Raw genomic sequence first — 27,401 nt, forward strand, 5'->3', positions numbered from 1 at the left:
GCAAAAAGAGCCCAAGAAAGCCTTTTCTTTATAGCACAACCTTCCAAGCTCTCCGCCATTATCCCTTCCATTTCTCCAGTCCCAGTCCCCAAGAATTTGGCTCTGTCGGCGCACGATTTCGTCCATTGGATTCTTTCCGTCTACGAATCGGCTTGGAAGTTTCGGTTGCTGATTCCGTCACTCTTTTTGCACCGTGGAAGGCTAGGTTGTTGATTCGTTGGATTTGCGGTGTGGATTAGTCCCGCAGAGGCAGGAAAATCGCCCCCAGAGAGGAAGATTGAGATTGGGTTGTGGATTTTCGTTCGACAGAGGCAGGAAGATCGCGCCCTTCCGCGGTCCGAGAGAGGAAGATTGAGTTCTTGAGGGCAGAGGAAGATTGATTGCTCAAAATTGGTTTGCGCAGCGGAAGATTTGAGTTCTTGAGGACGGAGGAAGAGTGATTACTTCGAATTGTTTGTACAGAAACAGTGGAAGATTGGCCGTTTTTGATTGAAGAGCTTGCACGGCCTTGATTCTCTCTGAGTTGCAGGCGTAGAGAGGGCTTAACGAATGCGGAGAGGCAGCACAACCCCTCAAGGCACGGACCGTGCCTCTGTTGTGCCCGGCCTTCATTCCGCCTCGATTGTTTCAGACGTCAACAGTGTAATTCCAGGCCTCCCAAATGATTTGGCTTGCCTTTGCCTCGCGTTCGTGCCCCTCTGCCATCACGGCCGACTGAAGGCTGTCTGCAAGGCTTGGTATGCTGCATTCTTGTCTAAATTCTTAGTTGACGTCCGCAGCACTTGGAAAAAGACGGAAGAATTCCTCTGTATCTTTAGAGATGATCCTTCGCTGACTTGCGGCGAGGTCTTTGATCCAAGGAGCCAGCTCTGGGCTTTGCTACCTCCCATGCCCTGTGATCCTTCCACATATGGGCTCAGTAATTTTGAGTGCGCTGCAGCTGGAACCGAGCTGCTTGTCATCGGGGGTGCCCTTTTCGATGCCAGAAGCTTTCCAATTGATAGGCCGCTTGCCTCTTCTGCCGTCTTTAAATATGATCCCTTCAGATGCCGCTGGGAGAGGTTGTCTAACATGAGAGTACCCAGGGGAAGTTTCGCTTGTGGGGTATCTGAAGACTTCGTCATAGTCGCAGGAGGGGGCTCTCGGCATGCACAATTTCCTGCAGGAGGCAATCGTGTATCGGCAGTGGAGAAATACGAAATGAAAGATGATCGGTGGCATTTTGTGGAAGGCCTTAGGAATATCAGAGCTGGTTGTGTTGGATTTTTGTACCAGGGCGAATTTTGGGTGATTGGCGGCTACGGAAGCTCCAGAACAATTTCTGGTGTGTTACCTGCTGATGAATATTACAGAGATGGAGAGATCTTGGACCTCAAGACTGGAAGGTGGCGCTACTTGCAGCCCATGTGGGAAGAAGGAGAAAGGAGACGACTGGGCAAAGTCGCAGTGTTGGATGCGAAAGACCCTTTACAGAAGGGAATTTTCATGTTGGACGGTTCTGCAATTTTCAGGTAGAAAATATGAGTTTGAGTTGTCACAGTTCAAATGTTATGGCTAGCTTGCCTTTTTTGTTGTTTTGGAGAGCTCACTGCCATGACGTGCCCTTCCACTTGCACCAACGTGTCTCTAAGTAGTTTTTTTCAGAGCGCTTGGGTTTTCTTTGAATGCTTCCATGCTACTATGTTTAAATGACCAGTATTGAGTTTGTGTAATGGGAAAGCAGTCTTCTAGCCAGATGGCACATGATTGTGAATGGCTGCATATGCGCCAGCCATCACAAGCACAGCTGATGCCACCACAATGCTATACAATTCTTGGCAGCCAAAAGCCACTTAGAAGTAATTCCATGTGTTATTAGGCTGATTTCAGCCATACTTTCTTGTGGACAGCTTCATGCACCTTAGGAGCTCTAGCATCGCTTAAATTTTGAGAATCTAATTTCCGTGGGCGGGATGGTTGTAACAAGTAGAAAACTCGGTTCAGATCTAGCACGCGGGGGTGGGTGGGTGTGTTATTCAAGGGAGGGAGGATGTATTTGATCCTCCTGATGGGACTCTTAGGTTTTGATCATTTGGACAAGACAAAACTTATTTCCTCTGTCTCTTTCCCCCCCCTTAAACACCACCACCATAACAATAGAGCTGAAAACCAAATACAACAAGCAGTAAATCGGAGAGTAAATGAACAGTAAAGGGCACTGGTGCACAGTTGAGACTTGTTTGGCCCTCGAACAAGTGACCCAACCATTTTTTGAGGTGGATGTGGTACATCCATAGAGAGCCCCGGAGAAATTTCAGTGAAGACTTTGTATAAATGGATGCTCAAGTATGTGTGGGTGTTTGGACTTGTATGTGTGAGAGCATATGTTTATATTATGGTCTACACCCACTGTTGGGCACTGATGACGTCAGTGGGGATGTCATAGTAGCTAATCCCTGCTATGCGTGATGGAGTTTATGGTTTTCAATCTTATGAGTGACTATCATGAGATTGAAACTGCACTGGAGTCATCTAGGTGTATAGCACTTGCGACTGGCACACGGACCAAGCATAGAGAGAGTGGTCAGTTGGACGAAAAACTATAGCAGGTGCAGCAGCAGATCTGCCATGCAGAGATACAGATCTATAGTACAGACAGGCATTGCAGAAACGCACTGCAATGGTGACACTATGGAAGACGCACACAGATGCGTGAGACTGGTCACTTGAACGAAAAACTATAGCATCTGCAGCAGCAGATCTGCCATGCAGAGGCACAGATCTATAGTACAGACAGGCATGCAGAAACGTGCTGCAATGGTGACACTATGGAAGAAGCACACAGATGTGTGAACAGAAGCTGGCGCAGCTTGGAGTAGTGTACGGACAAGAGCCAACTCTGCTGGTAGGAAGACAAACAGTCAGCACAAATTGCAGCGGCTATCTCGGCAGCTTCCATGGAGCAGAAAAATGACCTCTCGGACCAACAAACGCAACATGTGGCCCCTCCTCTAGACATGGATATCCTCTCATGCCCAGGAGAAGAAGACGTGATCCACATGGACATGCACCCTCTCCAGGATTGAGAGGTCCCCTCGGATTCGGGTCAAGGGAGGTTGTTAAAACATCAACGGAAGAGGGCTAAAATGCCCTTCACCCTCGTAGGACATGTGGCAATGGCCAAAAGAGGGTTAAATCCCACATACAAGCGGGTAGCTCTAGAAGGCATATAAGGCTTGATGGAGAGAAGGCCTGCATGTTTTGGGGCATGAGTGTCATGTGCACGGATTGGTATCTGACGTGTGCTAGGTACACAGAACTAGCTCAGGTTAGAGCTAGGCAGGCTTGATTCTCGGGTTGAGTGGCAAGGGGACGAACTATTTATAGGTCTTCGCTATTTTTGGCGTCGGGGCTCGAGTCTATAAAAGAGGCCCAGGGGGTTCAGTTCTCAGTGTGCAGTTGGGAGCAAGTCTCGTTCCCAGGTGCTAGGTCTGATCCTGGATTGAGTCGCGGACGCGCGTCTGCATCTTAGCGTAGCCCAAGGCCCAGTGACAGATCCAGGGCTTCACAGCGCCACCTGGTGGTGTGGGACACCAGGCTGGTTTGGATCTGATTGGGAGTTCGTGCCAGTAGCTCAGCTCGTGGCTTGGAGGGGACATCTTCTGATTCGGGATCACATCCCGTAGATGTCATGGTTGGGTGGTGAGCAGCCTGCTCAGTTCTGATGTTGTGTGTGGTTGTTTTGCAGATCAGGGGTTTCAGGAGTGCTGGGATGTGTCAGTTGGTATCAGAGCCAACTCCTGAGGTAGGAACTTCTGATGCGAGAATTTTGACGGATTTCTCTTCCAGGTATGCCCTAAATTTCGAAATTTCTTGCTGCGTTTTCGCTGGATACCTGGGATAGGAGGGGTGGAGAGATATCTGGGAAAAGAAAGAAGAATAGGAGAGAGAGAAAATCGAGATCTTTGAAGGCCTGAGAGAGAAGCCTAGAGGAAGGAGAAAGAGAGCAGAAAAGCAGGAGAGATGGGCAGGAAACAAGCAGCAAGGGAGGCGGGGAAGTAGCGCGTGTGATGGTACGGAGTAGGCGGGGCAAAGAGAGGCTTGACAGCTTGCGCAACAGGCTGAGTACAGCTTGCGCAACAGGCTGAGTACAGCCTGCGCAACAGGCTGCGAACAGCCTGCGCATAGGGCTGCGAGCAGCCTGCGCAGGGGGGTGCTTTTTTCGAAAAAGCACCCCTCCAAAGCTGGAGGGGCTTGGCCTTTTTTGGAAGCTCTGCTTCCAAATAAGGCTGCCCTGCACCCTATATAGGTGGGGGCAGGGTACTAGCCTACCCACAAGCAGCCTAAAGCTTCGAGCTTTCCCCTCGAATTCTGCGCCAGCCAGCCAGCCTCGCGTCCGTACCCTGCCTGCGCCAGCACCGCCCTGCCTCGTGCAGTCTTCTGCATCCGCCCCCTGCTTGCGTCAGCCTGCGCAGCCATCGAAGGCCCTGCATCAGCCCGTACAGCCTGTACGGACTACTTGCGCCAGCCCCTGCACCTGCTGCTGCTTCAAATCTCGACTGCGCCCTGTACCTGCAGCACTGTATGGATGCCGTACAGTTACGTCAGCACTGTACGGCCTCCGTCAGCCTCTGTACGGCCTGCGTCAGCAGCCGTACAGCCACGTCAGCGACCGTACGGCCTGCGCCAGCAGACCGTACAGCTACTCCAGCAGCACGCGCATCCGGGTTGCGGGTTCGGGGAGGCCTCGGGATTCGTGGGCTTCTGATTCGCCAGATTCCAGCATCTCCTTCCGTCAGCATCATTCGGGACAGTTTTCTTCTGCTCCATCCTCATCTGTGCTTTGTTTCAGTCAGTTATTTCTCTCAGTTCGTATTCAAATCAGATTTCAGCCATGTCTGATGCTCCAAATCCCGAGTTCACCATGGGAGAGCAGGACTTGGATTACACTCCTGTGGGAGAGGAGGATCAGGGTCTCTATGACGATCTGATAACTAAAAAAGCCTTCAGTGAATTTACGACTGCTCTTGATGGCAAATTCGAGCAGGTCAATGCTAATCAATCGGGGTTGACACAGCAACTCCAGGGGATACAAGCAACTCTCACTCTTCTGGCTAGCACTGTGCAGGCACTCACGCATGTGGATGCCATGGCTTCAGTGCTAGGCCCGAATATAACTCCAGATCCTTTCCCGGGCGACCAAAAGTCTAGAACGAAGGAAGTAGTTGACACTTGGTTACACAAGTGGCAGGTACACTTCCAGTTCCACCCATACCCAGATGAGAAGAAGATCCAGCTTGCAGCGGGGTTTATGTCAGGTAAAGCCTTGCTATGGTGGAAAGAACTCCAGCCTAAACCTGATACTTGGACAGATTTTGAGGGCATCTTCAGGAAGGAGTTCCTGAAGAAAGAGGATGACTACGATATCGTTGGCAAGCTCAAGGCCCTCGATATGTCAAAATTAAACTTGACCTTTGAAGTTTATCTTCAAAGATTTAGGGATCTGCAAACCGGGGCCACTAAAATGGATCCAGTAACCTTGTTAGGTTTCTTCGTGGATGGTTTGCCAGACTCCTATAAGTTGCAGATAAAGAACAAGTGCACAACGTTGCAGGAGGCCATGACATATGCACGCATATATGATGATACCATGGCCGGTACCAAGGCAACCACAGTTACCGATACGAGTGGAAAGAACAAACGCAAGTTTTTTTCAGCATACGACTGGTATTGCGGAGACGAAGTCTACGGACAACGCCTCCAGGAAAAGCTTAACTCCAGCAAAGAATGGTAAGGCCCGTTTCCTTCGCACTCTCAGGCTCAAGAAAGAAGGCCGATGTTTCTATTGCGAGGAGCGGGGCCACACAAAGAATGAGTGTCCTAAGCGGAAGAACCAAAAGTTGGTGCTAGGACTGAAGCTCCAGGCGGGTCCACGTACCGCAGCCAAGGGAGCAAACCAAGTCACGATGACAGGTATTTCAGTAAATGTCATTACCTGCCCACTCTCTTGTAATTGTACTTTCAATACTTCGTTGTTTGGTTCCCATGATCTTTTCCGAGTTTATGGAGAAGTTAGGGACCAACAGGTTCACATTCTCTTTGATCCGGGCAGCTCTCACAATTTTGTTAATTACAAATTTGTGCAGAAGATGGGGCTGTCCACAGTACCTAGCGACCATACCTACGAGGTGCAGCTTCCAGCTGGGAAGCAGTTTTGGGATCGCAAGGTTGAAGCGCTTCCTATCCGGATTCAGGCCTACACGGGAGCTCTTACATGTTATGTTATGCATCTGGAGCATGTAGACTTGTTGATCGGGATAGAGTGGTTTAAAACCCACAATATTCAGATCGGATGGACGGAGCACACGCTTTCTTTTGTAGATAAGGACACCCAATTTTGTATTCAGTGTGATAAAATTCCCTCTTCTCAGGGACCTATTGTATCTGCGATGCAGCTTCGGAATATATTAAACAATTCTCATTATGATGTCTATCAGTGTGTTTTGATTCCACTTTCTTCATTTGTTGTTTCGGTAATTAAGAAGAATGAATTAAGTGTGTTTGAACACCGTGAATTGAGAATGTTGTTAGATAATTTTAAGGACGTATTCCCAGCTCAACTGCCGGAAGGTTTACCTCCAGAACGGGCAGTAGATCATCGCATAGACTTAGTCCCAGGGGCTCAACCTATCAGTGTACCACCTTATAGGATGAGCCAAGTAGAGGAGGATGAGTTAGCTTTACAGCTTCAGGATTACCTGAATATGGGCTATATCCGCCCAAGTAAATCACCTTGGGGTGCACCTGTCCTCTTAAGAAAGAAGAAAGATTCTTCTTGGAGAATGTGTATAGATTATAAACGATTAAATAAAGTCACAATTAAGAACCGCTATCCTTTACCTCGTTCCGATGATTTGATAGACCGTTTGGCCGGAGCGAAGTATTTCACTAAGATTGATTTGCGTACGGGTTATCGCCAAATCCGTATCTATGCTAAACACATAGATAGGACCGCATTCCGGACTAGGTATGGTCATTACGAGTTCCTCGTATTACCTTTTGGTTTGACCAATGCTCCTGCTACTTTTCAGCAGATGATGAACGATTTGTTCAGGGATTTTCTGGGCAAATTTGTTGTAGTGTTCTTAGATGATATCTTGGTATATAGTAAAACGCTTGAGGATCATATAGGACACCTCCGGGTTGTCTTACTTGTTCTAAGACAGCATAAGCTTTATGCCAAGATGAGTAACTGTGACTTCTTTATGAAGGTGATCATTTACTTAGGACACAAGATTTCTTCTGAAGGTATTAGCATTGATTTGGATCGTATCCAGAAGGTTTTAGAATGGCCTATCCCTCAGACTGTGAAACAACTTCGTTCTTTCCTAGGATTTACGGTATTTCTTCGGAAGTCAGTGCGTGATTATTCACATATCACGGCACCCTTGACCAACATATTGAAAGGTCGTGGACGCAGGTCTACCCAGCCGATTTCTTGGAATGATGCAATGAACAAGGCTTTTCAAACCTTGAAGTTTTCTATCAAGGAAGCGCCCGTTCTTGCATTACCCGATCCTACCCGGCCTTATGTTTTGGAGGCCGATGCGAGTGATGATGCGATTGGGGCAGCTCTATTCCAAGAGGGCAGACCTGTAGCTTTCGAGAGTAAGAAGCTAGACGACACTCAGTATCGTTGGCCCACACTTGAGAAGGAACTTTATGCTGTAGTGTATGCTCTTAAGGTTTGGAGACACTACTTGTATGGTTCAAAGTTCCTTGTATTGACTGATCACCAGTCAATTAAGTATGTGTGTGATGGCTTAGAATTGAGAGGAAGGAAAGCTAGATGGGCAGAATTAATGCAAGATTTTGATTTCGAAATACGTTATCGTAAGGGTTCGTTGAATAGTGTGGCAGATGCCTTAAGTCGAGTTAAGTTTGTAAATGCTTTGTCATTTACGGAAATATCCTCAGACCTATTTCAATCCTTGAGAGGGCTATACGCAACTGATAGTCATTTCAGTTCTTATTGGCAGAGAGTCCAGGATGGGAGCTCCATGGTTGACCAGGACTCAGGGATTGTGCCACCTAGGATACAGGCGGCGGGAGGTCAGTGGATGATTAGGAACGGCTTGCTGTTCCGGAATGAAAAGATTTGTGTGCTTGATGTTCTAGACCTTAAATCCAAGATTCTCTGGGAGTGTCATGATGCTCCTAGTGCAGGACATCCAGGTATACATAGGACTCTGTCTCTTGTGAAGCATACCTTTTATTGGCCTAAGATGCGTGCATTTATAGAGAACTATGTAGTAGGTTGCCGAGTTTGTCAGGTTAATAAGGCAGAACGCCTTAGAAGCGCGGGCTTATTACAGCCTTTACAGATTCCAGGTAATAAATGGGAAAGTATTTCCATGGATTTTATTACTGGTTTGCCTCGAATGCGCAAGGGTCATGACTCTATTTGGGTCATAGTCGACCGTTTGACAAAAATGGCTAGATTCTTACCTACAAGAACAACTATTTCAGCTGTTCAGTTGGCTCACGAGTTTGTGGACCACTTGTTCAAGCTGTATGGTTTGCCATCTGACATAGTCAGTGACAGGGACTCAAAGTTTACAAGTAACTTTTGGGCACTTGTTTTTGAGAAGTTAGAAACTACTCTAAGTATGAGTTCCTCGGATCATGCACAATCCGATGGCAGTACAGAAAAGGTCAACCAGTTGGTTGAAGACATGCTTCGGGCATATGTATCTAAGAGACAGTCTTCATGGGAAGATTATCTACCTATGATTGAATTTGCTTACAACAGTGCAAAGCATTCTAGTACGGGTTACAGTCCTTTTATGCTTATGTACGGGTTTCAACCTAAGTCACCAGTTATGGTTGGATTAAAAGGGATTCAAAATGATGCTGCTAAGAACTTCTTGCTAGATATGCAGGAAATGTTGCAGTTTGCCAAGGAGTCTATTAGAAGTGCCCAAGATCGGGACAGATTTTATGCTAATAGACATCGTTCACCTAGAGAGTTCTCTGAAGGAACGATGGTATATTTGCGAATTTCAAAGGAATCCAAGAGCCTAAGTACTGGTTTGGTTCCGAAATTATCCCCTAGATACTGTGGCCCATTCAAGGTCATTAAAAGAATTGGACCAGTTGCATATCGACTAGAATTGCCTCCTGATGTTAAAGTACATCCAGTCTTTCATGTCAGTAGACTGAAAGAAGTCTTTCATGTCAGTAGACTGAAAGAAGTCTTGGGTGCAGATGATCAACTTGTTTCTCCTCATGAGATTATAGAAGTTACAGATTTGACTTTTATTCCTCACGAACCTGAGTGTATTCTTGAATTTCGTGAAAGACAGATTCGTAATCGTACTATCACGGAATACAAGATCAAGTGGAAGGATCGTGTTGAGGAGGATGCAACATGGGAGACATTACAACTCCAAATAACATTTCCGGATTTCTTAGCGAACTCAGGGGTGAGTTCTTAGAGGAGGGGGAGTATGTCATGTGCACGGATTGGTATCTGACGTGTGCTAGGTACACAGAACTAGCTCAGGTTAGCCTGGGGAGGCTTAGAGCTAGGCAGGCTTGATTCTCGGGTTGAGTGGCAAGGGTACGAACTATTTATAGGTCTTCGCTATTTTTGGCGCCGAGGCCCGAGTCTATAAAAGAGGCCCAGGGGGTTCAGTTCTCAGTGTGCAGTTGGGAGCAAGTCTCGTTCCCAGGTGCTAGGTCTGATCCTGGATTGAGTCGCAGACGCGCGCCTGCATCTTAGCGTAGCCCAAGGCCCAGTGACAGATCCAGGGCTTCACAGTGCCACGTGGTGGTATGGGACACCAGGCTGGTTTGGATCTGATTGGGAGTTCGTGCCAGTAGCTCAGCTCGTGGCTCGGAGGGGACATCTTCTGATTCGGGATCACATCCCGTAGATGTCACGGTTGGGTGGTGAGCAGCCTGCTCAGTTCTGATGTTGTGTGTGGTTGTTTTGCAGATCAGGGGTTTCAGGAGTGCTGGGATGTGTCAATGAGGACCTTCATGCAGTGGCTAGGCAGTGAGACGGGGAACCTTACATATGGCCCCGAAAGTCCTTAGAGAGACCAATGGTATACTTATAAATGTAAATAGTTAATTGCTTTGATATGTTATGAGGAATCAGGATCGGTCAAGGATTAAGCAATCGACGTCTTTGATGATCGTGGTCTGAGATGACTAGAAGACCTGCCTTCATGCGCATTGATTTGGGTTAATTCATTATAGGGGGCATGTGCCTAGGGGCAAGAGTTATGTTCGTGAATTAGTGTAAGACCCAAAAAGGCTTAATCAATCATAAGCCTTAACACCTTTGCTACCTTAAAAAACGCCCAGCTTGGGTGTTTCAATTTACACAACGTACACACATTTTCATTCGCAGCGTGCAGAGTGATGTCCTTAGTTCCCTCGTTACGAAATTTAGCTATTTGCTAAGCCTCAGCCCCTTCCCACAGATTCAAGCTCGGATGTGTGTGGGTTTATCAGATAGTGAACAGGCTTTAGTGTCATAGTTGGTATGAGAGCTTGTTTGACGTCTTGATTGTGTAATGCGACGTGAGGTCCGATACCTTTTGGTTGTGTATCCATTACTGATGGCTGAACAAGATTACTATTAAGCATAGATATTCGATAGCAAGAGAAGATAATCTGTTGGATGTGGCTACATTCATGCTGGATGCGTCAATTTTACGAGCAAAAACCTATGAGCAGGTTTATCCGAGCGTGTTTTTCAAGAGATTTTTAAAAATATTTTTCTTTAGGAAACATGGTTTTTACACTTTTATTTTCACTAGAACTAGATCCCTTTATCATAAAAATATACAGACTAGTCACTCATTCATTTTTACACAACATAATTTTCTTATTTAGAGACATCCCTTTGTACCCCTGTTATTACCTTAAAAAAGTATTGATTCCTTTAAGAAACATTCCTCATAATCACTCTCAATGTAATAATACTATGCATATATAATTACTTATTAACACATTTATATCATATGGCAATATCTTTTTAGTGTTTTTATAGCATATTTATGGACATGTTTCTAAAGAAGTTTAAATTACTATAAATAAGTATTAACTTGGGCTTATATATCACTCTCATAAAATACATGTAATATTTAATACTATATATGAAAGATTTTCCAAAATATAACTACATAGATGTGCTCAAATGGGGTGTTCCGATCAATTTGAGTGGTTGAATGACTATATTTGGACATTGGATATGAAAGTTATGTCACTTTTAAAAGTGCTGTCCAAGGTAGTTTCGCCAGCGAAACTACCTTGGGAGACTTGCTTCAAAGGGGTTTCGCTGGCGAAACTACCTGGATGGCTTGCTTCAATGAGTTTTCTTTGAAGAAACTCTTTCATGAAGATAGGTTGAGAGAGGGTTTTCAATGTCACCCCCTATTAAGTAAAAGTTGTAAGAAGGATCATAAGGGAATTTTCATAGAGAAGTCTACTCTACATGTGGGTTTCTTCAAAAGCCATCCCATTATGCTCTCACCATTCCTACAGATTCACCTAAAGATTTTTGTATAAAATAGGCATTGCTATAATACTTTGCATATTTCTAAGTGAAACTATGTTTTCTTCTGATCGATTTTTGCCATATTTATGCATAGTTGGAAGCTTTTTTTTTCCTTCGCTCGGACGCTCGGAAGATTTCGCTCAGAAAATGCTCGTCCCCATTCATGCTCAGGAGCCTTTAGAAGCAGGTTTGATCAATACAAGTTCTTGGTCATGCTATTTAGGCTTACCACTGCTTTGGCTACATTCGTTATGATGATGAATGGCTTACTACACCCATATATCTGAAAGTTCGTACTATGCTTTATTGATGATATATTACTCTATGGCAAAAGTATTGCTGAACGTAAGGGACATTTGAGAAAAGTGTTCAGTACTTTGAGACAAGCTAGTCTCTATGTAAATAAAGAGAAAACTGTGCTGTGCACGGTTAAGCTAGAGTATTTGGGTTTCATTATAACTCGTGATGGGTTTGAAATGGATCCAAAGAAGGTGGTTGCAATTTTAGTGTGGCAATACCTAAGAATGTAACAGCTTTGCGGTCATTCTAAGCATTTGTACAATTCTATAGAAGACATATCATAGCATATGTAGAGATTGTCTCTCCATTGACATTGTCGACCTCAGACATGGCCCCTTACATGTGGGGAAAGAATCAACAAGAAAGCTTTGACGTAATAAAGAGAGTAGTGGCTCAAGGAAAAGTATTGAAGATTGTTGATCGCAGAAAAGTTTTTCCTAGAAACCGATGCAAGTGGCATTGCGGTAGGAGTGGTTTTGTTACAAGAAGGGATGCCAGTTGCCTTTGAAAGCAAGAAGCTCTCACCTTCACATAAAAAATGGCCAACTCAAGAGTTGTATGCCATGATCCATGCTTTGAAGGCATTGAAACATTATTTATATGGTGTAGAGTTGTATGCCATGATTCATGCTTTGAAGGCATTGAAACATTATTTATATGTTGATGTTGATCATGATACTCTTGAAATATTTTTGTAAACAACTTGATTTGAGTGGCTGTAAAGCGAGGTGGGCATAGCTAATGCAGGACTTCCATATGGACAATGGGTACCGAAGAGGGAAGCATAATAGAGTTGCTGATGCGTTGTCACGCATTATTAGAAAGCGTTGTAACGGCTGAAGTTACAAACCATGGGACTCGATCGTAAACAAACGAAAAGGGTTGGAGCTAGCAGCTCAACTCGTGGTCGTAGGCTCAGTACATCGAGCCACCCTAGCGTGATGTCTAGACCACCACAGAGAGCCAACCAAGCCTCGAAGTCTAGACATGCATCCTATACCACATGCCCTTTCTCTAGCTGTTGCTCCCAGGCCAGCAGGTCTATGTCCATCCAAAGGAGCACACTTCTGCTCACGTGACAAAACCAGGGCTGCCCAATGTGGGTGAGAAGTCCAAGCAATTGCCATTAGACAATCAGCCTGCCCAAGCAACCACCAATCAAAGCTGCCCAACGGTTATCCTTCTATCACCAATTGTCCAAGGAGGAATTCATGGTAGCAAATTTTAAGCTGCTTTGGCTTAAATTTGACATCACGCACACAAAGATAAGGAAAACAGACCTTTTATACATCTAGGAAGCTTAGGTTTGTCCCCCTACGCTCCCTTATCATCCCTCGATCAACATACTAATCTGTTCTTGCGTAAACCATGAACCAGATTGTACTTCATGCAGGTGGCTGAGCATAAATTATATTTACCATGAGCAATTGTGTATTTGGATTTATTTTGGCTTAAACTTGACACCACTCACACAAAGGTAAGGAAGAGCCTAGGTTTTGTTCCCGTACGCTCCTTTATCACCACTCTATCAACACACGAATCTGTTCTTGATTACACCATGAACAGGCTGAGCATAAATTATATTTACCATGAGGCTCACAAGTAGTTTTTGAGAAACTCACGTGGGTTTCACGTAAGAGCTAGGCGGATGTCTTAATCAGATTCATGCACAGATGTAGAACCTCTTCACGCAAATGCACAAAGGTTTTAACCTTTGAAATATGTAATATGTAAGTGGATCGGCTAATTTTGGAAGGACAATGCTGTTTTTCTTTAAAATTCTATTGTGCAGTATAGTCACTTCTCTGATGTGCAGATGCTCCTTATGATATTGTACACCTCTGAATATCACATCGATGGTATTATACACCTGTGAATATCTATTATTGGAGCTCTGCGTATGGGGTATGAAGAGAATTTTGACACAATTGGCAATCCTTCTGCATCTGCTCCCAGCTACAACTTGGCTCGTAGATATCTACATGCTAGTAGAGGTGCACATCTGCTTCTAATTAGGGGTGCAAGCGTTGCTAATGCATGCATACTTCTTTATAGTCTCAGGTCACGTACTCATCTGATTTTCCCTCTCTCTCTCTCTCTCTCTCTGTCTCTCTCTCTCTCTCTCTCCTCCCCCCCCTTCTCCTCTTTTTATGGTTTGTATGGCTTTATTTTTTGGTGAGCACACTGTTCATCTTAGACATTATGAATTTTTAAACCCCAAGGGAAGCTTTTTCTTGACTGTCTGCCATTCTTGTCTCTGCTTTACAGTTTACCTCTGACCTCGTTTTTACTTTGTAGATTGAATATTTTTTGCACTATGTAGGTTGAATATATTTTGCACTATGTAGGTGTACACACATTTATTTCTGATCTATAGGGTGTCTGTGGTGTTTGCCAGGTACAATATTTCTGCCAATCGCTGGATCCAAGAATCTCAGCTACCTCATAAGGTCTATGCGAAGTCATCATGCAGGTTGGTTGCTTTGGATGGAGAGCTATTTGTTCTCTCAGGTGAGCGCATGGAACGTGTTCATCCGAAAAGAAAGGGTGGACTTTTCTTTCAAGTCTACCATCCAAAGAAGAGAACATGGAGGTTTATGTTCACAAAGCCTCGGTTGAATCACCCGGCAAGCAATCCGTGGGCTGCAATGTGTACTATACGGTTGTAGGTTGGTATTCCTGAAAGTCTTTTCCCCTTTACAGTAATTGTACTCTCTAATTCTATGTCTCTAATTCTATGGTAAAGGGTTTGTACATATCTGTATGCTTGTAATTTCTCATGTTGATTTATTACAATTCAAATTTATATTATTATTCAAGTTACATTTAAGCTGGAGATCAGAGAGTGTCAGAATTTATACTGATATATTGTGTTTAGCGTCTCTTGGTCTTGTAACCTTAGTGGAAATTGCGAGTGGTTTGCAGTAGTTGGCTGACTTCTGCTTTTCCATTGGCCATCTCTATCTTCAATTTAATTGTAATGTTAGAGGTGTGGGTCCATTTTGCAACTTGCAGTCATTCATACTGTTACTGTGGGCAAGTGTTGGTAGGGTTGAAAGAATGTTTCTTCTGTCAAAATAGGAAGTTGCACAAAAAGGATGTAAAAGAAGGTTTCAATGCGAAATTTGTATTTCCCCCCTGTTTGGTTTACTTTCAGATACAAAATTTTGACTACGTGCACGGTATCTTTGTTGGCATTTGTGAAAAAATATGCTTGTACATTAGAATGGTTCGTAATCTGACCTATATTATTCTTTGTGCACATATGGAAGGTTGCCAGAGTGTTTACCTTTGTGTTGAACTAGAAGTATTTTAGTAATATATAGTAACTAGTTTTTTCCTATGTGCAAAACTTTACACGTAGCAAGGGAGATTACTGTGTAGCTACTTTCAGTTATGCATATCGAATCCTTAAAGAAAGTGAGCACATATTTGAGCAAGAAGAAGGAGAAGAAAATGGGCACAGCCAGAGGGTAGTGTGGAACAAGTTCCATGAACACATCTAACATATTTGAAGGACGTAGAACTGAAGCAAATCACAAATGAGCAAGAATAACCAAATGTAATGGTCAGGAGTAGAAGAAGAGCATGTTGCATTTTACTTTGTTGGCCCATCAAAGCTTTGCTTTTTATTATCAATCGAAGTAAGATTAAAAGGAAGAGCATGGTGCACTGTCCTCCATTGTCCATCAAAATAAAGGTCAAAACTTCTTGTGATACAATTGAGAGAGCCACATTAATGAGTTGTTGAGTGAAGGGTCAATGAAATCTTATTTGGACATTGCTAGGAGCTCTTTGCCATTGCTTTGGCATGTTATGGGCTATATTGACTCCTTGGTAGACTCGATAGAGGGAGAGGTGCTTGTTTCTTGCAGAGTCAAAGTTTCACTATTTGGGGGCTTTATTGATGCCCTTATTTGATGAAAAATGGTTTTTGAATAAGTTTGTCAAGTGGGTAACATTTAGAAGTGTATATTTTTTTATAGGTTGATGTAGGTTCAAGAAACTCTTGGAATTATGGATTTGGATATAATAACACTCTTTGTATCAAGTATGTAGTTGCCTAAAGATAATTATCTATCTTTATGAGAACTTTTGGGCGAGCAAGTTATGTAAGGCCATGCACAATCCATGGGAAGATATATGGGTATCTCAATCAAGTTGAGTTGGAAAGAGGTCACGAAAATCGTAGGATTGTGTTTCCCTTAAATGCCAAGAGATCAATATCTAGCTCTTACTAGCAAACTATATTGCATGAGGCTGTGCATGCGAAATGGCTTCATTATCTTGGTTTACTCGCATCATTTTATGTGGGAAAACAATGGATGATTATCAAGGGACATAAGTTACTAATATAGGCCAGGAATTATGATGAAGGATGCATTGAGAGAGAGAGAGAGAGAGAGTTTATTAAAGTCTTTGGAAGACTGATGGGTCTATGAGACTGTGAAAAAGCCTAATACAAATTTAGCTAGAGGGGTGGAGTTACTAATCGAGCATCCACATCCATACTGAAAACTGAAAAATGTATCATACATGGTCTTTGAATAGGCAATAGAATCGCCCCCTGATGTCATAGTAAACAGGGCATCTGAAGATGAAATGTCCCTCCAACTCAACCTCCTGTAGGCTACATAGAGTACAAATGGCCCCTCCCTAGCATAGACCCTTTGCTCGGCCACTCTCAATGCGGAGCCTATGTGAAGAGACGAAGCTGCCCAATGGAGATCCTCAGTGAATGGGGTAAGTGAACCTGTGTATACCCTGGTGGGTTGATAAACCCCGCATCCGAGATATGTAGGGGGGGGGAGAGAGAGAGAGAGAGAGAGAGAGAGAGAGAGAGAGAGAGAGAGAGAGAGAGAGAGAGTTTATTCTATGAGATTGAATGAAACCTGATACAATTAACTGAAAGCGTGGAGCCTCTAATCGGACATCATCACCCATAATGAGTAGAAGATAATCAAATCAAATCATATGAGATCTAATTCATGAGAGAAATTTGGATTTATAGCCACAATGGAAGCTCAAGGGGCCTCTGACGAATGAGTGAGGCAATGATGATAGAAACTTGTGATAGTGGTCCATGTGTACGACCAACTATGGGTCTCCCAGTAGTAGCCCTACGCCTAACAAGAGCCATTGTAAGCCGAGTTGGTTGTGTCTCTGGTCTAGTGAGCATGAAGGGAAGATCCCAAAGTATGATCCATGCGTCAACATGATGTTGAATCTATTATGTCATTGTGGCACTAAATCTCGGCCTTGTCAACTACCCCTGGTCTGTATAGTCTGGGTTGCATACCTTGACCTTGTCTCTGTATCCTAAGAAAGTGCTCTCTATATCTGATGATCTCATGGATGAGGCGGCAAGGCATCTATGATTTGGGTAAGAGAGGAAGCTAGAGAGGGGTCCGAAATCATGTCTAAATAGGCAACGATAGTGACTTTGAATCTTGTTGTATACAAAGCTCCTAAAAGCCAAATGCTCCTCCGATTCGATCTCATGGCAATCACATAGGGTGCAAAGGCAGCTCTCTTGGGGTATACAAAGCTCCTAAAAGCCAAATGCTCCTCCGATTCGATCTCATGGCAATCACATAGGGTGCAAATGCAGCTCTCTCGGAATGCAGCTCTCTCGGGGTACGCCCTCAGCCCGTCCACTCTAGCCAAAAAATTGTATCCTACATAGTCATATAAAAAAAAGTAGTCCTCTACAACATCACCATCATCATTAGTAGAGCAGAGAAGCTGTCATCATACATAATACAGAGTGAAATGTGATCCCTTTGTGCTCCAAGGTGAGCGTGGTCCCTTCCCTCATCAGGATCGATGGAGTCATAGCATGAAATCATGTATAGAATGATGTCGGCTCCCTATGGATGCAATCCTCTGCTGTCTCTTGCTCATGGCTCTGAGCCTAACAAGGGTGACAGTCAACCCTACCGGTCTCACACCCATTGTAAACATGGAGGGAATGTCCCCAAGTGTAATATGTACATCAACCTTCTGGCTGAGCTACCGTGTCACTGGCTCTAGGTCTCAGTCATGCCTAGGACCTCTAGACGGTCACAGTATTGGAAACTTCTACACAAGATCAGTGAGGCAGGCAAAGAGATACTTTGTGCACCCACATCTTCGCCAAGTAGAGTGACATACCATTTCCTAGTGGCACAACCATAGTTTTTGGTTGCCATCTAAAATCCTCACTCTAATACCTGCGAAGTCAAAGAAACACACAGCAAAATAGTCAGACTTTATCACTCTGAAGTATTTTGCCCAAAGTAATTGATATTAAAAAAAAAAAGAACAAAACTCAGAACAAGCGAATGAAAGGTGAACGTAGCTTATTGTCTTGAAAGTTTAAGAGCATCACAACAACAGTAATGCAAGGAGGAATGCTTGTTGAAGAGAGAATGGAATGGCTCGTGGGGCGAAAGTAGAGGAATGCTTGTTGAAGAGAGAATGGTGCCTGAGAACAAGAGAAAGTGGACGGTTGTTTTGGATCACCAGGCGGGAAGGTTTCAAAATGGAGCTTTGTTTTGATTTTGGGTCCAAATCTCTTGATAGGGACAGGAAAACCATAAAAGAATAAAAAATAAATCTTCTCATTAGTGCCACACGCTTGTAGCAACATAAAGTACTATTTTTTTTCATATTTTTGCCTTTTTTTGGTGGAATTTCTACGTTACGTTGCCCTTTTCCTCATGATTGAGAGACATTTTTTCGAAACCCTAAAAGGCCTTAAAATGAGCTCCCTTTTTTCCTAATGATGAAGAGGATCATGATACTAACAATGATTACTGCTAAAGGGTGGACATGATTACTAAAAATTTGAAGAGGATGATGATACTAATAATGATTATACTGCTAAAGAGTGGACATGCAGCCAAGAAAAAAAGACTTGAGAAATGGGCTATGGAAAATTATTTCAAGGCCTCATTAAAAAGTATAATAGGAAAGGGGACCATGTGAAACTAAAAGTGCACATGCTTCAATTGTAGGTGATAAACATACTCTAAAGGGGCAAGTATTTGTATGATAAATCATACTCTAAAGGGGTAAGTATTGGTATAAAAGGTGAAGGGATGATGTTTATATGGCATGAGTAGATGCTACCTTTTAATGGGTTGCCTTCCAGTACCTCTCTCTCTCTCTCTCTCTCTCTCTCTCTCTCTCTCTCTCTCTCTCTCTCTCTCTCAACTATGACACATGTGATTCTTCAATCTGAGTTACCAGGCCAGCATAAGCGACAAGATGTAGTTGAAAGACCTCAATGTATGAGATGTATCTATTCAATTATTATTGAAACCACTCTTTCATTACTATCAAAGTTGTCAAATGTTTGCAGTCATTCAAATACAAGTTTCCCTTGTACAAACTAAGCTGTTTTAGGATCTTCCTTTATACAAACAATCTTTTTAGGGTCACAACTGGCATGGTGGTATATGATACGGCTAGAAGAACTTCATGATCATGCTTTGAGAAGAGTCCACCAGGGTAAGCTCCTACTATCCCTATGAGATCAGAGTAGGCACTTATGATGCCGAATTGTGTCATGAATGAACGTGGCCAGGCACCTCATCCAAAAAAGAGAGAAATCAGGATAACAACTTGGAGCTATCTCTGAATAGGCACTAAAAACTTCCTCTAATCTCATAGTAAATAGAGCATCTAAAGATGAAATGCTCCTTCGACTCAACCTCCTTTAGGTTGCACACAGTGCATATACACCTCTCCCCCGATATACCCTCTCTCTTGACCACTCTCAATGCGGAGTCTATGTGAAGAGACACAAAACTGCCCAATGGAGACCCTCAATGAATGGGGCAAGTAAATCCGTGTATACCCCTAGTGGGTCAATAAACCCCTCATTTGAAATATGTAGGCAATGCTCTCTATGGAAGTTGAGCTTCACTGAGAGCTCATTCGGTTCCAACTAGGTCCAAAATGTGTATAGATGTAGAAGATCCTCACGTATGACCTAGTTGACCTCATGATACTCATATGTAACCCCAATCGCTCCTCAAACCATCTCAATGTGTGCGCAATCTAGCATCTTTGGTCCCTTGCCTCTGATAATGCCAACCATGGAGGAGGACAATGCTAACCATGGTAATCTGTTGCATCTAGAGGTGTGATCTTCATATGCTCTGACTCGATATAAATAGGTAATGACCTGAAATGCAACATTGTTGGAGTGGTGAGGATCCAAACTTAGTTTGAATGATTTGGTGAGGAACTAATGGCAAGCTCTAGATAGTAAATACATTCCTATACGTTTGAAAGGGTCTTCATATTTTGATATGTTTTTTCACCTAGGAGTCGGGAAAAATGCTGCAATATTTGAGTAAGAAATCCTACTAGCCGGGGTCAAAGTAGTGAAATGACTTTAGCTTGGTAGGATCCATGTTGGCCTACATAAATCTGCCTACCCCTATGCTAGTACTAACCTCCAAGTTGGGCCGAGGTTTCGGGGCCGAGGTTTCAGCCCAACTTGGAGTCTATGTCCTGAAGTGAAGTGAAGTGAAGCTAGCCTGAGTTGACTAACTAAAATGAACTGAAGCTAACTAGACTCAACTCGACTTGGAGATTTGAGAACTCTACACGACCTATTGACTTGAAGTGCTGTTTGCTTGCATTAAACAAGATGCTACAATAGAAATCGCGAGGTGGGTCTACCAGGCAAAAAGAAAGGGCCTTGATTAGCCCCTTGAAAGAAAGGATCCTGAAGCAAAGAAGTCCATGCTCAAGCTTGGGAAGAAGGGACGATCTCCCCAATAAGCTCAAAGTGACCTGTTGAAGGGAGCTCAAAGCAGCGAGTAAAATATGGAACCAACCTTTTGAATGAAAGGAGCAAGAAGGGCCCATTCCTCAAGTAATTGAATGTGCTCTTGCGTGACTTCACATCCAATTTCCTACGATGATCATCAGGTATGTGGGCATACTTTCTGAATCTATACCCAAGACATCCATTGCTTCGTCACTTAGCTTCTGCTTGTCACTACTTTTTGTATCTTCACTGTGGACATCCATTTCTTCCTCACTCAGCTTTTGCTTGTTACCGCTACAGAAAACTCATAATAATACTCTTTAACAATAAAAATAAAAACCCTTATAACTCACCATTTGCATTTTTTCTTTTGTACACTAATCGCGCAGTAGATCTTTTTGTGTGTTTTATATCCTACTTAATAACAATAGTAGTAGCTATACCTTCATCCTCTATAATAGTTACCTCCCCTTTTGTTGATTGTTTTCAGCTTTCTCACTCTTTGTAAGAGCTCATCCTGTCTATCCTCTTCGTCATCCCCTTCGACAACATCTTCCATGGGGTTGTCTTCCAATAGACTTTTCTCTAGGACCTCATTTTCGTCTTTAGCACAGGAAGCATGTGTTGATCTGTGTTGGGCCACACAATCATCTGGAGACTCCTTTCTAGTGCAAGGAGTTTTAAAATTCACTTTCAATATTGTTAAACTTCTTCGAATATTCTGTTTCAGAGCTCAAGCCACTACAAAACCACCGACATATAGCACAATAATAAATATTATGCTAATCTATGTATCATTACAATCTATATATCACTACTATGTTTGTAGTACTGTAAGTGAGCAATATCTTAGTACTAATAGTGGTACTACTTAGTGTAATAGTACTATGTTTGTAACTATGTAACATGGTACTATGTGCTATCTTAGTACTGTGATAATAGTTTGTAGTACTATAATATAGTACTATCTTTGTATTGTAATAAAAGCCCTATATCAGTATTGCAAGAGAGTGCTATCTTAGAGTACTAATATATTAGTACTGTAAGAGAGACATATATCTTAGTACTGTAAGAGAGTACTATCTTAGTACTTTCTTGCATGATTAATACTCTAAGAGTACTATCTTAGTACTTTCTTGCAATATTAGTACATTGAGGGAGTACTATAGTAGTACCTAGCAGGCTTGTGACAAAGTACTATATTATTAGTAATAGTAGTACTACTTACTTTAATAGAGTACTCTAGCTTAGTACTATAAAGCTAGTACTATTTTGCTACATTAGTACTTTAAGTGAGTACTCTATCTTATTACTATAACTTAGTACTATTATGTTGTATTAGTACTGTAAGATAGTACTCTGTAATAGACTGCTCTATCTTAGTCTTGTAACTTTGTAAGATAGTACTCTTAGATAGTATTGTCTCAGTACTATAAGATAGTAACTCTGTAAGAGAGTACCTTGTCTTAGTACTATGTGATAGTACTCTATAATAGAGTGCTCTTTGTTAGCAGTCTTTGTTAGCAGTATAAGGGAGTACTATCTTAGTATGTAGTATTGTACTATGTTGAAAGTTTTGTAACAAAGTACTATATTAGTAGTAACAGTAGTCCTACTTAGTACTATGTTGGCAGTTCTGTAACAAAGTACTACATTAGTAGTAATAGTAGTACTACTTAGTACTACAATAGTACTGTGTTTGTAGTTCCGTAATAATAGGAGAATAACAGAGTACACTATTTATATTATAATAGTACTTTTAAATACTATAATAGTACTTTAAATAGTAGTAAGTTTGTAGTACTATTATATAGTACTATCTTGGTATTGAAACAATCTAGTACTATATAAGCACTATACTAGTAAACAAACTTACTTAGGCTTTTTGAAATCCCATTGCTACAACCCAATCCTCTAAAACAGACTTCTTGCAAGAAGCAACACACACTCCTTATGCTCAAAAAAGTGTATTGTTGCACACAACATATGATATGTGTGCAAGCGAGGAGCGAAGATAGCATCCAAGGAGTCGGTTATAAATCCAAGGCCACACAAAACACACCTACATATGTGTTGAAACACACATGAACATTAGCATGTACAGTAAATACTTGAAAGGACTTTATCTAAAAGTGAGATAAAAACATTTCTAGAGTATGTTAATGGAACCTTACTATTTAATACACATTGGAATCGCTTCACAACATGTTGGATGCTCTACCGGTGCAGGGATTAGATTGTGTGATCCATGATTTGTAAGCCTCCCTACCATATGTTGTGTATGGTATACAAACCCACTTTTTGCATCCAATAGTTCAGCCATCAAGGCACGATGTGTACTTGCATTCTCCATCTCTTTCATGGCAAATTGGAGTTCCACTCTTAATTTTTCCAAGTCCATTGTCAACTCTTCTCGTATCGTAGTAGTGGCAACGTCTAATTTCCCACGACCCAAGAGATGGTATGTTTAATAGAGTCACAATGTTTTGAGGCTTTGTTTTTAGCCACAGTAGCCTCCTCTAATCTTGAAAGTAAGACATTCCTCTGTTCTAGCACCTTTGTGTTCCAAATAGAAATTACATTTTTTTTCTTTGGCACGAGGTTCCTTTTTCATATTTTCCAATGGCGTTGTTGGCAGTGCATGTTCCCGATTCATGCAAAGTGATGTCTTGGCTGCCACTCCTCATATTACTTTCATGGTGGCAAGCAAAGTCATCCCAATCCACCTCAACGCCATGTTGGGCTGCAATATATGCCCAGGCTAGGACTATGCCAACCTTGTTGTTCAAGACTGATTTTGTCTGGTATATCCTTTTGTAGATAGAAATAAAATCATCATATAAATCCTTTTTCAGGCTTCCGATGTGGTATCCACGATGGCTGGCTTTGTATTGGGTGCCCCATGTGTCTTGCATCCATAGCTCCATGGCTTCGAACACTTATGGCTTTGCTTTAAGGAAAAATTTGAAGCCAGGCTTCACCCCAGTTGGAATGCAAATGGCCTTTGACTCTCCCTTTTCCTACATGACAGATCATTTTGTTAGGGATTGGAATTGAATCTTCTTCTTCTCTAGTCTTCATGATGATCTAAAGTTCTTCTTTGGGGACTTTTTTCATGGTGACCTTAAGCTTTTCTTTGGAGATATGCTTGCTCAACTGTCCACAAACAAAGTTACATGAATATGAGACAAGAAAAGATTGTATGCAATCAAATGGAATGGTAAAAAAGTAAAAAACAAACAATGCAGAGAGAGAGAGAGAGAGAGAGAGAGAGAGAGAGAGAGAGAACAGTTCACCTCTTGCCGATGCACATGCTAAGGGCACACTATAGCTTCAATTGCCAAACAATAAGCAATCTCCTATGATAGCTTGAACTGGAAAACAGAAAGCTTGATCACATCTTGAGAAAAATGTCAATCGATGGTGGGAGGTGTGATGCATGAGAATGTGGACTGAATGATAATCTGGACACACTTGATTAGTGAGAATCTATGCCATCCACTAATCGAGATAAACTCTTTTCAACAATGTACTAAACTCTTGGTACTATATTTTTGCCAATAGAATATACACCATAGCGTGCATCTACCCATGTTCTCCATTTTTCTCACCTTTTGCCTAAGTTAGCCCATAAGTATTAGTGACTAATTGGCTCAGGTGTAGAGATTATAGGAGAGTCCTTATATGCCTTCCTATTCTTTTTTTGAAGCATTAACATAAACTTGTGGACTTTTATTTTTAAAACGTATTCTTTGTTTATACATGAGAGTGCCTTTGGATCTTCAATCTTCCTATGTCAATGGTATTTTTGACATAGGTAGGCAGTGACAATGAGCCATAGTTCTTTCTCTTGGAAAGTTTCCATCAATTGCAACTTCCATATGTAATAGTATTTCCCTTTGAAGAAATCAAGAGGGCATAATTCTATCAGTTCTAAGTAGAATAAAGGTATGTAGGATCATGTTAAAACACCCTTACTAGAGCAATCATAGGCTACAAAATGGTTGCGAGCATTGGCCTTCACCTATTGAATTTGTCTAGCATTTTCTTTGAAAAGGGAAGTCCATTATCCATCTCTCAACACTCCAAGCCATCTCACTTTTGGTATTCTTGCAATCAGTCATATGGTCACTCATACCTTACCATTATATTGAAGCATTGTTTTAATCTTGGGGCTGCTTTCTACTTGTATTAAGTATGGACCAAGTATCTAGAAGATTAGCTCACACTAATATGGCATCTTTATTAAAATTATAAATAGCTTTTTGATAGAAATTGGGATTAATATAAATAAATCATGACTATGGGCTTACTAGAAGGTAGGATGCTAGCTACAAAGAAGTCTAAGTGATGGCCTATAAAGACAAGAGCATGAATATTATCAAAGGATATTCATGTCATTGAATCAAGAATCCATTCCACTTATTATCTTGAAACATTTACACCTAGCTCGCTTGGGCACATTGAACTTTGAGCTATTACGTGATGAGTCATAAATGCTTAAAATATTTGACCTAGAAATTCATGAAAACTACAAAAACTAAAATGATAATGGCCTATATAAAAATGAAAATAGAACATGGAGAATCATAAGGTTACACATGAATTAGAGTTAATTAGGATTTCAATTTATTTGTACCAATTTTCCAAAAGAAGGAACACATACTTTCCAAGTAATGAAGTGATTTCTCTTTAAAGTTTTCTCTATATTTAGTAGATACATTTTTTGTCTCACACTTTGTCTATATGTTTGTTACAAAAGGCAAGGAGGAGGGAGAGATTGGGGTAGATAATATTTATAACTATAAGACTATTTTTGATTGCTGGTATAGGAGGGATAGATAGATAGATAGATAGATAGAGAGAGAGAGAGAGAGAGAGAGAGAGAGAGAGAGAGAGAGAGAGAGAGAGAGAGAGAGAGATTATATTTTGAACTGCTATGTTTTTTTCTATTTGAGGGGATAAGTGAGGGAGAGAGACAGAGATTGTATTTCAAACTGCTATGTTTTAGAAATATTTGAGAAGGAAGGAAGAAAAAGAGATCCTAAACTAATCAAAGAGTTTTGGGGGGGAGAGAGAGAGAGAGAGAGAGAGAGAGAGAGAGAGAGAGAGAGAGAGATGATCTTGATAATGTTTTATTTATTTGTGTGAGGGGCTAGGGAGAAATAGAGTAGGAAGAGAGCATATCTTTAACTAAGTATCTAAAAATAATTTGTTGATTGTTTGTGTGAGAGGTTTAGTTAAAGGAGGGAGAGAGAGAGAGAGAGAGACAGAGAGAGAGAGAGCTGTAGAGAAAGAGAAAGAGAGGGACAGAGAAAGAGATAAGAGAAGACATTAAGTTTTAAGGTCTATGGAAGTGGAAATCATATGGTACAGAGGCAGATACTATGGAAGTAGAAAATGATAGATATTGAATTAGTTTACAGTCTGTTGTATTGAAGAATGTTAAGGATGAGCATGGGGAATGGATTCCTTAGTACTATAGGAAATATTCTTGGATCACAATGCAACCCACTAATCGTGGGTGCTATAAAGTGGGTTGGGAGGATGCAATGGACATTTCCAAACATTGGAAGGGAAGGATATTAAGATTTTGTAATTTCTCCTAGCACTAACATAGTGATGCAGGTATATATTCAGCATGTCTTTACCCATGCAGACATATACATGCATCCAAATGCAAGCCTTTCCATATTGTAGACCCAATTGTAAGTTTTTCAAAGTTTAATAGTACTTCATTTGTATTTTAGAGTATTTGAATTTATTTGGGGACTTTGAAACAACTGTCTTATGCCTTGTATTTTCTTCACAGATTTATATCCATCTACTTACAAAGAGTGGGAGCCTATAGCATGCATAACTGGGGTGTTGTATGTCCTCTAGGCTGAGATCGGGAGTCTTCAAAATGAAGGTCTCACACCATTAGAATTAAAAAAGGACGAGATTTTGTTTTATGACTCAATGTTCATTGTGCCAAATGAAAATGGCAAGTGCGGCAGATTAGAATCTGGCTGCTTCCAAGCATGGAGATAAGTGGATCATATAGAAATAGAATGTTTAATGATGTGAGAAACGCTATGAAGCCAAGTACTCGTGGAAGAAATGATAGATTGAGTTGGTTTCTTCCATTTCGATGCTTTGTTGATTTCTTTGCAACTTGTAGGCAATTAAGGAAATGAAAGATTACTTACACTCACAAGAGCTTAGAATTGGATTGGTTGTCTAAGCTATTTAGACAATGGATGGACAACAAGAACATGTCATGCTGAAGATTTGGTACAATGTTGATTGAGCACTTCAAATGTGACATTTTGGTGAGCACATCTTACAATTCTTGTTTGTATGAAAAATGATCAGGATAGTATGGAATCAATGAATGAAATCCACTAGTCAAAATCCTCTCTAGGGGAAGCCATGATTATAGGAGGATGCTCGAGAAGATGAAAGAGGAGGCTATGGAAAGCAAGGTTACTCAAGAGTGGAAAAATGACAATGTGAAAATGACCTTAGAAGTGTACTTTATAAAAGGGGCATTGCCCTTTAAAATATTTTTATATTTATTGTTTTAACTTTGGAAAATCTCTCTCTCTTTCTCTCTCTCTCTCTCTCTCTCTCTCTCTCTTTCCTGTTGTGCCCCTGACTGCTCCCTCCCTCTCTCTCTCTCTCTATTTATATATATATATATCAATGTCTATTCATACATACAAATATTTATCACTTTATCATTCATAGATTATAGAGAGCCATCAATCTAGAGGTGCAAACTTAATAAACACAATCTTA

General features: G+C 41.8%; 1 protein-coding gene across 1 annotated transcript; it reads left to right on the forward strand.

Moving 5' to 3' along the window:
- The first annotated feature begins 3 nt into the window (after positions 1–3).
- LOC147897473 (Galactose oxidase/kelch repeat superfamily protein) lies at positions 4–14,706 on the forward strand. Its single transcript, XM_087380997.1, has 2 exons — positions 4–1,511; positions 14,250–14,706. The coding sequence occupies exons 1-2, from the start codon at positions 550–552 to the stop codon at positions 14,518–14,520; spliced, it is 1,233 nt and encodes a 410-aa protein (XP_087237123.1). The 5' UTR covers positions 4–549; the 3' UTR covers positions 14,521–14,706.
- Positions 14,707–27,401: the final 12,695 nt, after the last annotated feature.

Source organism: Dipteris shenzhenensis, chromosome 10 (genome assembly GCF_047967505.1).
Source record: "Dipteris shenzhenensis isolate YYH24624 ecotype China chromosome 10, Dip_SZ_1.0, whole genome shotgun sequence".
In the NCBI taxonomy this organism is placed as follows: domain Eukaryota; kingdom Viridiplantae; phylum Streptophyta; class Polypodiopsida; order Gleicheniales; family Dipteridaceae; genus Dipteris; species Dipteris shenzhenensis.